This window comes from Aquila chrysaetos, chromosome 1 (genome assembly GCF_900496995.4).
Source record: "Aquila chrysaetos chrysaetos chromosome 1, bAquChr1.4, whole genome shotgun sequence".
Taxonomy (NCBI): Eukaryota; Metazoa; Chordata; class Aves; order Accipitriformes; family Accipitridae; genus Aquila; species Aquila chrysaetos.
In genome coordinates, this window is record NC_044004.1 from 13,893,867 (window position 1) to 13,909,735 (window position 15,869).

Sequence of the window (15,869 nt, forward strand, 5' to 3'; positions counted from 1 at the left end):
CTGTCAGAAATCAGCTTGAAATTGTGATTACATATTTTGCAAGCAGAATGGATGGATGGATTGGTGCCTAGTATTTCCTCTATTGTGTACTTTGATGTCATTTTGAATAGTGTGCCAAGATCTATAACCAACCCTTCCACCCCACCAAATTACAGGAAAAACTTCTGGAAATATTTCATTAATCATTTTTGTCAAGACTACAGATGAAAGGAGCCATTTGTATTTTATGACAGTTGGTAATTAAACATTTACAGTACGGTGCCAATATTTAATACACAATGTAGAAGGAGCAAACTGAACAGAAGGTAAATCTGGCAGAGTTTAACATGGAGTGATGCTGTGGGAATGTGCATGTGTGATCAGAACTGTAACACTGCAGAGCAAGTGGCATTGCAATAAAATGTTGTAGCAGCAAACTGCTTTTCCAGCTGTGTTAGACTTCCTTCCCTTTTCCCTGGAACAGAAACAAGAAAAAATATTTTACCCTTGAAATGACTTGGAGAAACCAGATGAGACTTTGGGAGTTAAGATCACTGGCTGCTTTTGCAAGGCAATAAAGCTGTATAGAATAAATGAGTCCCAAGGAGTTTCTTTTGGTTTTATGACTGCCTGCTTTGGTTTTCCCCTCCATCTCACCAAGTATTTTGTAAAAACCTTCTATGTCTTATTTAGGTTGCCTTTTCTGTTTTCATTTCTGCTGGAAAGCAAGGCAGTATTCATTGCAAGAGTCTATTTTTGTGTCATTTCTTGTCCCTCTAATACCACGTTCACATGTGAAGGTAAATACTGTTAAAATAGCTCTTGCTCCTGTTGAAGTGATCAGAAATGTTCCCATTTTTTCATAAGGATTAGACTGCATCTCCACAAATTGTCTGTGCCATCACAAACAAGATTCATCTGAGTAAATGTCAGTGCACAATGTGCATGTCCACATCTGAGCTGTGTACACTGTGTACACTGACGTTATACTCCATGGAGGCAGAGCTACAGGGACAACAATCTGCTAAAAGAGACAATCAAGACAGATCAAGTGCACCACATCCTAAAAGCATCTTTCTTTTTTTTTCCTCTTTATTTTTGAGCCCGGATCTGGCTAACTCAGCTGCAGATATGTACATTTTTCGTATGTCTAAAGCTAGGGGAGATAAATCCCAGCCAAGCACTTCTCAGGCTTATTCCCAGGCTGTGTGACTTTTCTTGTCGTACTTGTTCTGTCCTCACAAAGCACATACTATACAGAATGACCTCTCTTCTTCTTCTGCACCATTATCAGGGTGTCCCATGACAGGCCATTTCCTTACATCTATGTTGGTCAAAGGGAAAGATGAACTAAGAGTATAGGCTGCCCAGAGAGGTGATAGATGACCCATCCCAGGAAACATTCAAGGTCAGGTTGGACGGGGCTCTGAGGAACCCGATCTAGTTGAAGATGTCCCTGCTCACTGCAGGGGGCTTGGACTAGATGACCTTTAAAGGTCCCTTCCAACCCAAACTATTCTACAATTCCATATTGGGTCTCTGCAGTACAGCTGAGGGTATTCTCTGATCCGTGTAAATAGACAAAAATAATTACATGCAGCATAAGGTTCAGCTTGCAGTCAGTGGAAGTGCCACGGACTCTGGATAAAGCTGATGATTGGTGCCATGATTTCTTTTTTGTGCAAGCAGTAGAGCTGTTTGAGAAATGATCGTGTGGCAACAAGCGTGAAATTAAAGTGTCTGAGTGAGCTTGCATTCATGCACAATACTCTGTGCAAACATATTTAAGTAGGTGCCATCTATTGAATAAGCAGCCTTCTCTCAAAAACAGCTTTGTAAAGCATTGACAAAGACACCCAGCAGCCAGCCAGATCAGACTGCAAATGTTTGGTAGAATCCTGCTGTTAATTAAAGTCTATGTGCAGGAAACTCCCCGCATTTTTAATACAGTCGCTGATGAACTTCTTACACTCTAAAAGCTGTGGATCTCTCATTCTATAAACTTTTCATTCTATAAACCCAGGCTTCTCGGTGGCTATGTGTGCATTAGCAGGCAGTGCAGCCCAACAGGAGGGGCTCTGCAAAGCAGAGCGGTTGGCGATGCAGACCTGACATCCACACGAGGCACATTTGGGGAAGTTTAATTTCAGATTTGCTCTCACCTGTTCCTGTGGTCTGCAGGCCCAAGGCTGGGTGGATGGCATTAAGTGCTCCCTTGGAGCACATCTTCTGGTTTTGTATCATCCAAAAAGAATCTGATTTGGGTGCTACAATATGAACAAAAATGCAGTAGGGCTGTAAGATTGAGGCATTAACTTCAAAAATGCCTTCCCAGCCTGAATTCAGGTGCTAGTGTAGTTGCATTCTAGATGGTTGATATTGTACAAGATCACCCACAATAACTCTTCTTGCTCAAAACAACTGTAATCATGGAAAAAAAGCAAATGTGCAATTGCTTTTTTTCCAAATGTTTTTCCAATTGGAAAATTTTACCTGGAAAATCTTAATAAATTACTGGCCCTGCTTCCAAGAACTCCACAGCTCTAATCTTTATTACCTGATACATCATGAATCCTGCAAGCATTTACTTATGAGTAGTACCATTAATTTCTGCAGGATTACTCAAGTAAATAAAACCTTCCATTTCTTTCCAGGATCAAGATCCAGATCAAGATCCAAGAACATAATGCATTTTGATTGGAACAGAACAATAGGTGTTTCCAGAAATTGTGTGAAAAGTTATCTATTTTGGTCCTTCCCAAGTGAAACGAATATTAAGAAAGAAAAAAAAAAAAAAGGGTCATTATAAGAACAGATAGGCATGAAATAGTTTATTCTGGGCAATGAAATCTGTCCTTTCATGACTAGAGAAACTCTGCTTCTTTGCTTGATCCTATGATTATTTCAGTCTATGCCCAAATTAAGCAAGTAGACCAACGCCATGCTCATGACAGATGTAAAATCTTTACCTTAGTACATTTGTAAACTGTTCTGTTGTTGATAGGAACACCATGTCATTTCATGGAGCGATAAAAATCTGTATTTCATGAAAAAATTGTGAAAAAAATTACATGTAATGTGAGACCAAATTTTAAAATAGATTCAATTACAAAGAACTTTGCTTTGTAGAAGATAGAATGGGAACAATACAGTAAAAATAGATTATTACAAATAAAATGGTTTTCACTTCCAAAAGTCTAACTTATTTGGTTTAAAAAGTTGAAATGAAATTTGCTTACGGATGGTAACCCTTAAAAATAAAAGCACAATAGGACAGAACAAACATGCATTTATTATCAAAATGTGGATGTACAAGTTGTAAAATACCATAAATGTTTGGAATTACGGGTACTGTTTAAAAAAAAAAAAAAAGGCTTTCATGTCAGCAATACTTTGGATAAAGTATGTTTCTTTCTGTGCAAGATGGTTCTCATCCAGAATAGATCCACAAAAACAAAGACACATGTAACTTCTTCACATTTTATAACACCTATTGATCTGAGCAAATTCTTAACATTTTTAGCTCTCCTTACTAAGCTGCTTTTCAACTCTGGCTCACTCAGCCTATTGTTACAAATAAACAGTTCCTTCTTTGTCATGGTTATCATACACTACTAATGTGTCTGATCCTGCATTCACTAAAGTCACGAGCAAAACTTTGACTTGGCCAGTGTCACATCTTTTACTACAAAGCAGAATGCATGAAGTTAAAGACCAATGTGAATACATTCACGCTGCAACTTTTCCAATGGGCTTCAGGTATTTAAATGAAATTATTCAGTGTTTGGCCTATTTGACACTACATTCACGTATTTACATCATATACATCTGTTATAAACTCAACAGCAGGTGATGAGAAATGGCTGTGTCCAGCAGTTTCACAAAATTCCAAACTGGACCATTTTAATTAACGGAGACAGAGAGGGGAATGTAAAGCCTTCAACACAAAGCTGGCCCCAATGTAACTTTGTCTCTTGCAAGTAGCCAGAACCGTGGCAATCTTTGAGAGGCTGCCTAATGAATTGTTTCAAGTTTTCTTCCAGGATTTTGAAAAGGAAAGTCACACTTACTTATAAAACTGTATGTTGTTGCTGATGGTAATTTTTCCAGTGGCAGAGTCAAAAGAAGAGCAGGGTCGTAGGTGGAAAGTCTCAGCCGGTGTGCTCTGTGGGTTTGTCCTTGGCTGGGGATCCTGCTTATGGAGGAGTCGGACATCCCGGGGTCCGAGGGGTGAAGATGAAGGCATGCGCAGAGAGGACTTTTCCTCGCCCTGCCAGAGTGGAAGCGTGTGCGGGGCCGTAGCTTACTAGCTGCTGCAGCCTCTTGTGCAGCCGTGTCCCAGTAAATTGTTGTTACGTCCATCTTGGAGTTTCTCGTGGCTCTGAAGGGATGCTCTGCTGTCCATGCTGGAAGTCTGTCCGCTTTGATCCTGCTGTCTTCTTAATCTGCCAAAGGTTAAAAACATTGATATAGCTATCATGTGCAGATAACTGTATCAGAATGACAGCCATTGCCTGTCCTGTGGATAGCCCATACACCTGTGTATAAAACAGATTCCTGCACCATTTGATCTCTATTAACTCCTTGAGCTTTATAGCTGCCATTTCTTCTAAACACTGATGATTGCTTCCTCCTAAATATGTGCAGCTGGGTCTTGGTCAAACCCTGCTCCCATTAAAGCCTGTCATATATAGCCGGCAGAAGAGAGTGCTTTCTCTGGCTTTAGCACCTCTGCTCAGACTGTAACTTGACAAAACCTCCAGGTAGCTTGAGGCTGATGAGAGTTGTTGACTGGGCACACAACAGCAGTAAGCAGCTGCTCCCCTCTGCTCTCCTACAAAATTATCAGTAACCTCCATCAGTGCAAGAGAACAAAACATGAGATGAAAGTATATTCCGTATTCCTCTTGTTATTACTTCATATATTGTCAAAGCCTCCTACGTGGTTTCAAGGAACATCAACAAAAAAATCCTACATTGTTTAAAGACTGCAAAGTTATCTTCTTTTGACATCATTTTCTAGAAAACAGCAACAGCCCTAGCGGCACTTGCAGTCCCCACCAATCATTTTATTATCAAGCTTCTCAGCATCTCTGTTCAACACTGGTATCAACTTCTGTGATTTTACTGATTCATGTGATACTCAGTGTTTTCCTCTAAACACAGACAGAATGTAAGTACTTTCAAGAAAGGTGTAAAAATTCATGGGGAAGCTATGACGTAGAAACCAATTTAAAAAAAAAACCAAACATGAACAGCTGCTGTTTTGGAGAAATTTTTCTCTGACTGTCTGTTTTCTCAAAATAAGAAGCAGCTGTTGTTGTATTCCCGAAAAAAGGCACCAAGAGTTGGCACCAGAGACACTATGGAAGAAGCTCTTTGTAACAGTGATTATAAGTGATATATACGATATACTCCAAAAAAACTTTGCAATAACATTTAAAAAAATACATTTAAAAAATACTCACTAGTGGAAAAGCATGCAGAATTGACAGGTAAATGGTCAGTTTAAAAGGATAAAATACTTCCAGGTGGCATAAAAACTATAGAGACACTGTACTGAAGACTCAGAAGGGAATGTGAAAGGACATGAAAATTCTGTCTGAGCTCAACAGAGGAATAAAGCAGACTATTTAAAGTACTAATAATGAAAACACTGTCCAAATAGGTTAAGTTTAAAAGAGCACAAACACTGCCACATTAAATAAAAAACTATAAGGCAGACTGAAAAAAAACAGATTAGAAGAACAAATGGCTAAAAGCATTTACCCTAATGGTGATTTTTTCAAGTGCACCAGAAATAACGATGGCTACTGGTGACTACAGGCCAGTGGATGACTGAGATATTAGAGGATAGCACAAGAAATAGAAGTCCCTAGCTGAAAAGCCAATGAATTATTTTCACCGATGTTCATGACAAATGAGCTTAGGGACATTCCTTTCTTCATGAGAAATTTGTCCATCATCTGCAGTCAAACCATCAGTCAAACAGCTTTAGAACCAGTCATTCAAATGAATGTTGACAAAGTGTCAAGACAGTGGATTTTCTCCCAAGGGCTCAAAGAAAATTGAAATATATACTTTCTGCCCAGCTGAATGGAGTATGTAACTTACTGTTGAAACTGCCTTGGCACCAAGGAATGGAACACAGCAAATGTGATAGGTTTGGGTTTGTTTTTCATTTTGGTTTTTGTTGTTGTTGTTGTTATTAAGGGCTTAAAAAATGGTCCGGGGGACTACCAAGAGAGTAAATGAATGAGACGAAGTCTTGAAACACCTTAGGGTCTGGGATCCTGGTCCTTACAAGAGTAAGGTATTTGTAGGCATCAAGAGAAAAGGCCACAGTGCTTGGAAAATCATGGTGCAAACTGCGGGTTGCAAACCTGTGCAAACTACTAAACAGAGGAGTGAGAGAAATTTTGGCTCTATGGAGATCTGAGGAATCACGGCATTGGTCTAAGACATGCAAGTGCTTTTCTGCCTGAATTTGTTTAATATTTATTTGGTTCACAAAATGTTGAAAAAGAAGGCATTTACTGTACTGCTAAAATTAATGGGGAAATAAGAAGTCTCTCAATAACAGCATAAAGCAGGAAAACAATTTTTTTTTTTTTGAAAACCACTCAAACTGGCACAAAAACAGCATGTAAGGAGGACAGCCGAAAAAGGAGAGCGTAATGAAGCTCATGCTGAGTTCAAAAGATACCACTGACCAGCCTCGAACTTCCCACTCTCTACAGAGGTGGTTTCTATTATTGATTTATTTCCATTTATTTTCTTTTACCCTGTTCCTACTCCCCAGGTCTATTATTGAAGCATAATTAGATTATGGGGGTTTGGAAGTGCGAAGGAAATACATTGTTTTAGCAGTGCCTCATTGTATTCTCTTTTCAGACATTTTCTGTTTCTGTATCTAGATTCACTACCCATATTTACAAACTATCAAAGTAAGCAATAGGTTATTAACCTGATGATGTAGTAAAAATTTAACTTATTTAACCATTTAATAATTTATCGATCACTTTATTCAGTGATTCAAATTACATTCAAGACTTCACTATAAGGGGTTATTATGGGCATGCTAACACCTACTTACCAGTGTGCCCTGGGGGATGGGGAATTGGACTAAGAATGAGGAGATGCAGATTCTGTTTGTACCTCTGTCACCCTTTGGGCAAATTACAGCCCTTTTCTGTGCCTCAGCTTCTCTCTTGACAAATAGACAAAATGTAGAGGAGTGAAGCTGAGGGGGAATTATATTTGTCCAGAAATCTCACATGGTTTGGAGCTCAGGTCATAAATCTGAGATGGATAAGTTGTGGCTAAGAAATATAAACAAAAAGAACATTGAAGCCATGCCTGGAGTGATGAAACCTTGTGTTCTTATCAAACCTGTGCCTGCAGGAGATTTTACTGGATAAACTGGTGACAGAGCATGTTATAGGCTTGTACTTGCAGCTCTCGATTAGGCAAAGGATGCAATGAGCAGGAAAGTGCCAAGCAACGTGGGACTTTGTAGTTGCACATCAGATGTTGAGGCAGCTGTTGCCAAGAACGATGGAAGCTGAGAGCTTTGTGCCTCTAAGTACTGCTCTGTGCCTCACAGGCCTGAATGAAACGGGGAATTACAGTCTGGTGTCTGTGATGATTAAGAAAAGAAGGTGGCATATATAATCAAGCAAAATGTAATTATACTGCATATGTAATTATGCATATATGCATTATTGAATATATAAAAATACAAAAGTAAAGAGAGCAGACTGGCTAAAAGCTAGCATAGAAAGTAAAATACTGAAGCAAAAAAGACTGCTACAACTATGGCAGGCCAGAATGAAAACCACAAACATCTAATGAAACCCAGTAGCAAACTTAGGGACCACCAGGGAAGAACTTACAACTCAGCTTTGTTCACTAGATGAAGAATACTGAAAGTTTGTCTTTAGGCTGCTTAGTAGGATAAATTCAATGAAAACTTCTCTGCTAGGCAGAGAATGAATTAGAGCAGCCCTGCAGAGAAGGACTTGGGCATGTTGGTTGACAAGAAGCTCAACACAACCCAGCAATAGCTCAGAAAGCCAACTGTATCCTGGGCTGCACCAAAAGAACCATGACCAGCAGGTCAAGGGAGGTCATTCTCCCCCTCTACTGTGCTCTCATGAGACCCCACCTGGAGTACTGCGTTCAGCTCTGGGGCCCCCAGCAGAAGAAGGACATGGACCTGTTGGAGCGAGTCCAGAGGAGGGCCACGAAGATGATCAGAGGGCTGGAGCACGTCTCCTGTGAAGACAGGCTGAGAGAGTTGGGGTTGTTCAGCCTGGAGAAGAGAAGGCTCCGGGGAGACCTTGTAGGAGCCTTCCAGTACCTAAAGGGGACGTACAGGAAAGCTGGGGAGGGACTTTTCACAAGGGCATGTAGTGACAGGACAAGGGGTAATGGCTTTAAACTGAAAGAGGATAGATTCAGATTAGACGGAAGGAAGAAGTTCTTGCCTGTGAGGTTGGTGAGGGACTGGAAGAGGTTGCCCAGAGAAATTGTGGATGCCCCATCCCTGGAAGTGTTCAAGGCCAGGTTGGCTGGGGCTTTGAGCAACCTGGTCTAGTGGAAGGTGTCCCTGCCCATGGCAGGGGGGGTTGGAACTGGATGATCTTTAATGTCTTTTCCAACACAAACCATCCTATGATTCTATGAAAAAAGATGAAAAGTTGCAGGTTCAACATAACTGTCGAAATTTCAGATTTGCTGAGACTAAGGGCTCCTCTGAAACCACTGCAACTTCAGCAAAAATAAAATAAGGCTATCGGTCTGTGTTTCAGTCTAGCTCCAAACTGCAGATAAGCTCAGGTCAAGACCTAAACGAATCTCACCACAGCAGCTGTGTATGGACAAGCAGTCTCTTCAGTTAAAATGTTGGACAGTTGCAGAAGTGAAATTTATCTCATTTGTGCATTCTTGATTCCTTGGTGCCAGAGCTGGAGCACTTTTTCATCAGGTGTTCTCAGCTTTTGAAAAACATGGGTACCTCGACACAGTTCCTGTAATCACGGCAAAATAAATGTAGTCTGGGCTGTTCTCTTTAAAAATGGCACTAGTGCAATAAATCATTTGTAGAAAACTGCTTTCGAGTGAATGACTTATCTTGCCTTTAAGCTGATGCAGCTACAGGCTGTGATAACTTGATAAAGGGAGAATGAATGGCTTGATGGGGACTTAGCTGTGGATCTGAACCAGGTAGCTGTTCCTGTGCTGAATACTATTGACTGAGAATAAATGGTAAAATGGCCAGCTGCAGATGAAAAAAGTGAACAAATGGTTCTAGTGGATAGTCATATGGAAAAAAAAGCCTTCAGGGAAAAGAGGATGAAAATGAGTTTGAACAGTGTCTATTACATTTATTCCATGACAATTCTGTACAAATACATAAGTACTCTCAGAGGCAGTTATTCTGGGAATTAAGAGTGGTTCTGCTGAACCAACAAAGAGCTGTAAGCTGAGTTTTCCTTCCCTTCACCATTGATCCATGCAATATTGATAGCGCGTGACACTTGAGTGTGGAACAACCTCCTCTCCAGCAGTGAGGAAGAAAGAGGCTGTACCAAGCACTACAGGAACGCATCAAGAAAAGTAACTGAGCCTTCAGTCAAGTCTTGGGCTTCATCAGTATTTCTGGTAAAGAGAAAGTATCTGTGTGAGCTATGGAAAGGTTTTTAAGATTCTTATTAACTTGATACTCAGATATTATAGTAGAGTTCCTGCAGTATCGATTTCCAGTGCTGCATCTTGAATATGAGACTCCCACATGTACCAGGTCCTACAGGAAACTCTTTTTATTACAGAAAATTTGCAAGTGAGTTTGCCAGTGTAGCAAACCTGGTGTCCTGGGTGTGGAGGAAAGAGAATGGTTTGAGTGGGCTGTGGCTTTGCTTTACCATTTCTAGATTTAGCATTTTACCTTGGTGTATTGATATTTCAAACACTGTTGGAGAAAACAGATGCTTTTGGTTTGGGGAAATGGTGGGCATAATAATACGAGCTTTAGAAACTGTAGTTTTATTGTAGGAAAAAAAAGTTCTATTAATGGAAACTTTTACACCTCTTGAAAGAAGCCCTGAGGAGTAGATAAATCTGTGGAACATTTATCCCAGTTACTCTTCACAAGGGAGGGGGTCTGAGGTCAGAACAGACGAGGCATGTCTATGCTAGCTTTTCAAATTCATGAATCCTGGGGGACAGCTTGCTAAATAGTTAGAAACCCACCTCAGTTCTATGATTTAGCAGCTACATAGAAGTAATGCTGATGTCTTGTCCAGATGGCCTTGCTAGAAGGCTAATTCTGAACATGTCTGAATCAGGAGAAAAAAATAACTGATCTGTCATGGGGAATGACTGTGCTCAGAAGGGAACTATTATTTCAGCTATATGTCTCTGTGTGTCCCTGTGATTTGTCTACTGGAACACAGATACAGAAGTTACAAGGGTGATTTCAGAAAAACAGTAAAGACTCTTATGTCCAGATCCTGTATTTTTAGAATATCAGTTGGTAAATACAGACTCTTTGGAAGATAGCATTCCTTCAAAATGAAACACTAAAACCTTTTTGTTCTCAATAGAAAATAGCTAGCAATGAAATTTTGTAAAGTAGTTAGAAGTCAGAAAGTGACAGACATAGGCATTGTTTTGTTAGATCCTGGTCATAGAAAAGTGAAATGTGGAAGTTATGCCATATAACTTAAATTGCTGGATATTCTGGAGTTGCAAAAATTCCAGCCAAATTGAAAATAATTTTTACAGAGTGGTATAATGCTGTAGAGGTGGACTCCATAAAGTAAGAGGACCGCTACTGTAGCAATATCTCACAGGGATACTTCCAGAGCTGGGAGTACCCAGCATGTCTAGCCAAGATTGTAGCTAGTTGTAGATAGCTAAGGCTGGACTGAGATATCTTGGCACTGAGGGCAGGTAAGGTGTCTGTTTGGTGCCTACTGCTATTGCCCACTATTTGTTTTTCATTTTAGTTTTTATTCAGTGTCGTAATGATCCATCATAATTTGTATACAAACACAAGCAAAAAATGCCTGGGTGAACTAATCAGACGTGGTCAATATGACTGCTTCCTCAAGGTGGTGATGCTTTAACTCTTCCCACCCCACCACTGCCTGTCCCTGAACATAACTAATCTGTCTTGATGATAACTAAACACTGTTTTACCAAAAGGTTCAGAATTTGCTTTCTAAAGAAATGGAGATGGTTAGTGGCTGTTTGTACCCCTCATCAGAACTGGACTCCCTGATCAGTTACACAAAACCAAAGATGAAACTCTCAACCCAAACAATTTGGTAAATTTGTGCCACTCTAGAGCTCCACGAACTATATCCCCACCCATTCTCTTTATTTCCAGCCAAAAGGTGTAAAAAGAAAGGCTTAATGGTACTTTGGAGTCTAACTGTGGCAATAAGATTTGCCTATTTCCCTCTTGTGGAACAAGTACAGAGTATATCCATGTGTTCCTCACATTTTGGAGTGGTTTTATGCAGAGAAACCTGTTCTGAGAAAAAACAGAAGGATTTGGACTGTGAAGACTCAAAAGGACTCACACTGTCAACTCCAAGTGCAGCATCACCCTTGGTATTGTTAACCTGGAGTGTGACAGAAAGTAAAAACAGAAGGCTGCTGGCTAGCTTGAACTTTACATATTGGTATAACCATCGTGAGAAGGCATATGTTTTCGTTTACCTCTCCGACCTAAATAATGAGTGCTCAGTGGTAAGTAGGTGGTAGAGAGCTGAAAGCTAACGATGGTGGTCATGCCAGCTCATTTTCTGGATTAGCTCACCCAGCAGCCCCAAAAAGACTGTGTTCCCTTGGTTGGACACTGAGTAAAAATGTTCATGGCACCCACAATCTTTCATGCTTTAGCCAGAAAAACAGAGTCACTTCACCAAGCTCATGCAAAACCTTATCTTTTGTAAAATCCCTTATTTAAGCTTTATAGGAGCTCATGCACATCAGTAAAAGTGCACATACTAGAAAACTGGGGCAATTTTTTGGCAGTAATATGTAGGTTCTGCAGTGTGCACATGACTTTTCAAAAATAATGAGTTATATGCATGTGCATCTCATACTCCACTTTGAAAACTTTCCCCATTATTTTTCTGCCATCATTTTAACATCAATTGCAGGCAATGATTGTAGAAATATTGATAACTGAGCATGATTTCTGGGACAATAAGCAGCGTGGCTGGTCATCTAGCTACCACTGTGGGGAATAAGAATGGAGTTTGATATATGGACACTTTATTTTCTGCCTGCATTTTTAAAGGTTTCTCTTATAAATTGGTTCTTGCTGTGTTCTATTTTTGTATAAATTGAAGAAGCTGGAAGTATTTTACAATTGTAAATGGGTGTTACTCTTTCTCTTATATCTCCATTATTCTGCTTACTTGTTCTCATCTGCCAGGTTTTCATTCAACTACGTTTTTTAGTGAAAAGGTAAAATAAAGAAGCAGAAAGAAATGAACAAAGCATCCTGATCAGGTTATTTTTAACTGAACAGGCGTATTTGGGAAGAGTATTTTTTCTTTTCAAAAGAAAATAGCCACCAAATATTTCAGAAAGGAGTGAAAATTCCTATATTTGCTTTCTTTTTTAAAAAGTTAACAAAAATAAGCTGATGAGTTGATCAGAAGTTCAGGAAATTTCCTTATTTTACACTTCCATCCATAAAGAAGAACACACTAACCTTTGCTCAGTGTAAATCTTAAGGAAACATGCTAACAAAAAAGAACAAATATGATACTCCTAGACTGTCCACACCCTGTTAGTGTGAGCTGCAGATCCCATCTTGCCCTTTCATGCTCAGATTTGCTTCCCAAGGAAACCAGGGTGCAGGGTGAGGAGTTGGCATATGGTTAGGACATGTGAACAGAGGTAGGTGTCTGGCCAAATTCTGAGAAATTCTCCAATTTGAAACTTTTTTCATAGCAACATGTATCGGAACTAATTGATATAATAATGCTGCATAAGATTAAAAGTTACCTGGTAACCTGACCATCTGCCAAATTATTCATCCACTTCCCATTCCCCAGCGGGACCCAGGAGGGCTCTCATGACGGACAGCAAATAGAGCACTGCATGGGAATGTCATTTCTGTATTTTAGGCATCCGTTACATTTGCACCAGAAGGTAAAATGGTGCAGGAATTGATGCCTGGAAGCGAAATGACACAGTTTGGCTTGCATCCTTATGTCTAAGTTCTCTAATCTTCAAACCAGAGCTGTTGTATTCCAGCTGCCTATTAGGCAGCCTTTGGTCTATGCTAACCTCTGAAACATGAAGGGAATTGCTTCAGAGAGTGATTTTGGCCTGGGAAGAATTATGCCAGGGACCGTGCTAACAACTGAGTAGTGTGGAAGATTGCCTATATTCTGCCTTTTAAAAATAGGCAGAAAACAACAATGAAGGTGGAAAATGCAGGATGAGAAAAAAAAGGAGTAGAAATGGAAGGAGGAGAGTTAAGCACCTGAAAAATGAGGAAGAATCCCAACTGTGGAGATCTAATTAATTAAACTAACTAATTATATAGCTAATTAAAACTATCTCAAAAAGCAGCTGCGTATAGCTAATGTTCTTTTTTATTAAAAAACCCTCTTTACGCCTAACAGAGGAGCAGTAACCATGGCAGACTTAATAGTGGGCTTTGCCTTTCTTTAGCTTGTGCACAGGGTGATCTCAGTAGTGCTTTCAGGAAAACAGAAATCACTGAAAAGTGTATGAATTTTCTAAGCATTTTGAAGTAAACAAGGCAGGCACAATCTTGCTCTGTGCCAGAGGAAGCTTGAGGCAGACCAGGGCAGACTTAAGGACCGACTGGAGCAGAGTCAACACTCATCACTCAGCAATGTCAGCGCTGCGTCACACAACTCCAAACTGAAAATTAGAGTCTGCAAACTCAGATAATTTCCCCTCACTCTAGAGTTTGTGTAGACAACCAACACGTGCAGAGCAGCTTTAAATGAAACACAATGCTACTGTGTGTTTGTGTAACAGCAGGTATGTATTTTGGGAGACCTGAGTCCAAGTAGTAACCTCATCAAATCACTAGCAAGAGTGGATGTCATGAGTCTTTAGCTCTTCCTTGATAACATTCACACTTAAAACTTGCTTGTTCTTGGCCTCCTGCCCCCATGGCTAGGCACATATGGCTCAAATGCAGTTGCCCCACAAGTGGTGTTTGGTGCCGTACGAGATGCCCTTGATTTCCTGACACTCTGAGGGAGCAGGCAGACCCAACAGCAGACCAGAGGTTACCTGTGCCTATTGGACTGGCAGCTAGGCATTTAGTTTTGCAGAAATGAACTGAGCCCATGACTGTGGGATGGATTTTATGCCAGCTTACTGTAGACAACTGAAAGATTAGTTCAGGCTCTCTCCACAGCATAAATAGAGGCAAAACACAGATTAATTAGTTCCAGTCTAAGTTATCTAATATATGTGTCACAGATCAACCTTGGGAGATACAAGTCTGTCCTCACTGACTACTAAAGGAGCTTAAACTAAAGAAATGGTTTTTAAATTGAGTAGTTTAAAGGAATATAGTCTTGTTGCGTCTCCAATAAAATAGAGATATCTTTCCTCTCTGAACCACAGTTTCAAGCCCCTTCCTGTTTAGCAGCTGTATAAGCTCACCACACACTGCACTGCTTAACAGAGCCAATTTGCTTCTGGATTAGAGCTAATTTACACCCACACTGTTCAGGCGTGCAGAAATTGAATAGTCCCGTCAGCCTGGAACATAGCACACGCCGACAAACACTGCCAAGAGCTGGGTAATGAAGTCACCGAGGAGCACAGGGGTGCAATTGCCTGTTCATCCATGCAGACGTGCCTGTAGCATATTTGGGCTCTGGGTCTGCCAGCAATGGCTTTTCTGCATGACTTGGGTTGTGTCTTGAAAAATACTTTGTCATCTAATTCCCATTTATTTCAGGTACCTTTGAAAATCTTGCGTACACCCTTTGGGGTTGGAGTTGTTCTGTGTCTAACCAATATTTAACTCAGTCTGTCTTTGACCCAAAACATGTACTTTTGCTACTGACTGCTTCGATAGAAACAGTCATAACCTCAGGTCTGTTTTCCTAATGCACTGTGACGTATGTGTTTTGATAGCTCAGTAGATTACCATGTAATCATTCAAATAACTCTGTTTTAACTCCATTTAAATTTAAATGACTGAGGCGCAGGCTAAAAGTTATGTTTTATTACAGCTGAATGTGAAAAGTAAAATTTTGGAGGAAGTATCCCCATGTAGCACAGATGTCTTCTTGTACCACTGACACTCATGACATTTACTCCCACCCGTTCCAAAAATCCTTGGGGAAATATGCTTCTACCATGGGTAATTGATTCAGGTTGATAGTTCCTGCTGAGTAATTATGCTCACTAAATGCCTGTGAATATAATTTTCTATCCACCAGCAATTTATAATCAAGCATAATGGGTTCAGGTGCACATACAGCGTGAGTGACATGTGAAATACTAGTATGTGGAAGTCAAGTGACAAATTATACTGGATGCTGTAGTATGTTGACCTGCAATGTCTTCAGATCTCAGGTTTACCCTGGGAATTGATAAAGCAAAATAAGAGTGAAGACATGACGTAAATAAATGAAAACATCAAATCATGTGCAGCCATTTAAGAAAATGAGACTAAAACAACTGATTAAAACTAACATTAAAGCCATGTTCGGACAAGTAAAATAGGTGTCTCTAAGAAGAGAGTTATTGTCCGTCCAAGACCAGGTGCATCCTAAACAATATATGTCTTGTTCAGCCACATTTTAAAATGTGAACTAGTTTTTCTAGTTTAGATACATCTATAGATCCACATATACAAG

General features: G+C 40.0%; 1 protein-coding gene across 7 annotated transcripts in view; it reads right to left on the minus strand.

The window, feature by feature from the left end:
- Positions 1-206: 206 nt before the first annotated feature.
- Positions 207-15,869, minus strand: part of STK32B (serine/threonine kinase 32B) — a 183,051-nt gene continuing 167,388 nt past the window's right edge. For 3 of the 7 annotated variants that reach the window (XM_030026967.1, XM_030026988.1, XM_030026997.1), the window contains one exon: positions 3,166-4,424. In XM_030026967.1, coding sequence (XP_029882827.1) covers positions 4,286-4,424 — 139 coding nt within the window. In that variant the 3' untranslated portion in view covers positions 3,166-4,285. Of the gene's footprint in view, positions 455-1,538; positions 2,247-3,001; positions 3,017-3,165; positions 4,425-15,869 lie in introns of those variants that run through there. The other 4 variants (XR_003925214.1, XR_003925229.1, XR_003925218.1 and 1 more) reach the window with 4 other exon arrangements.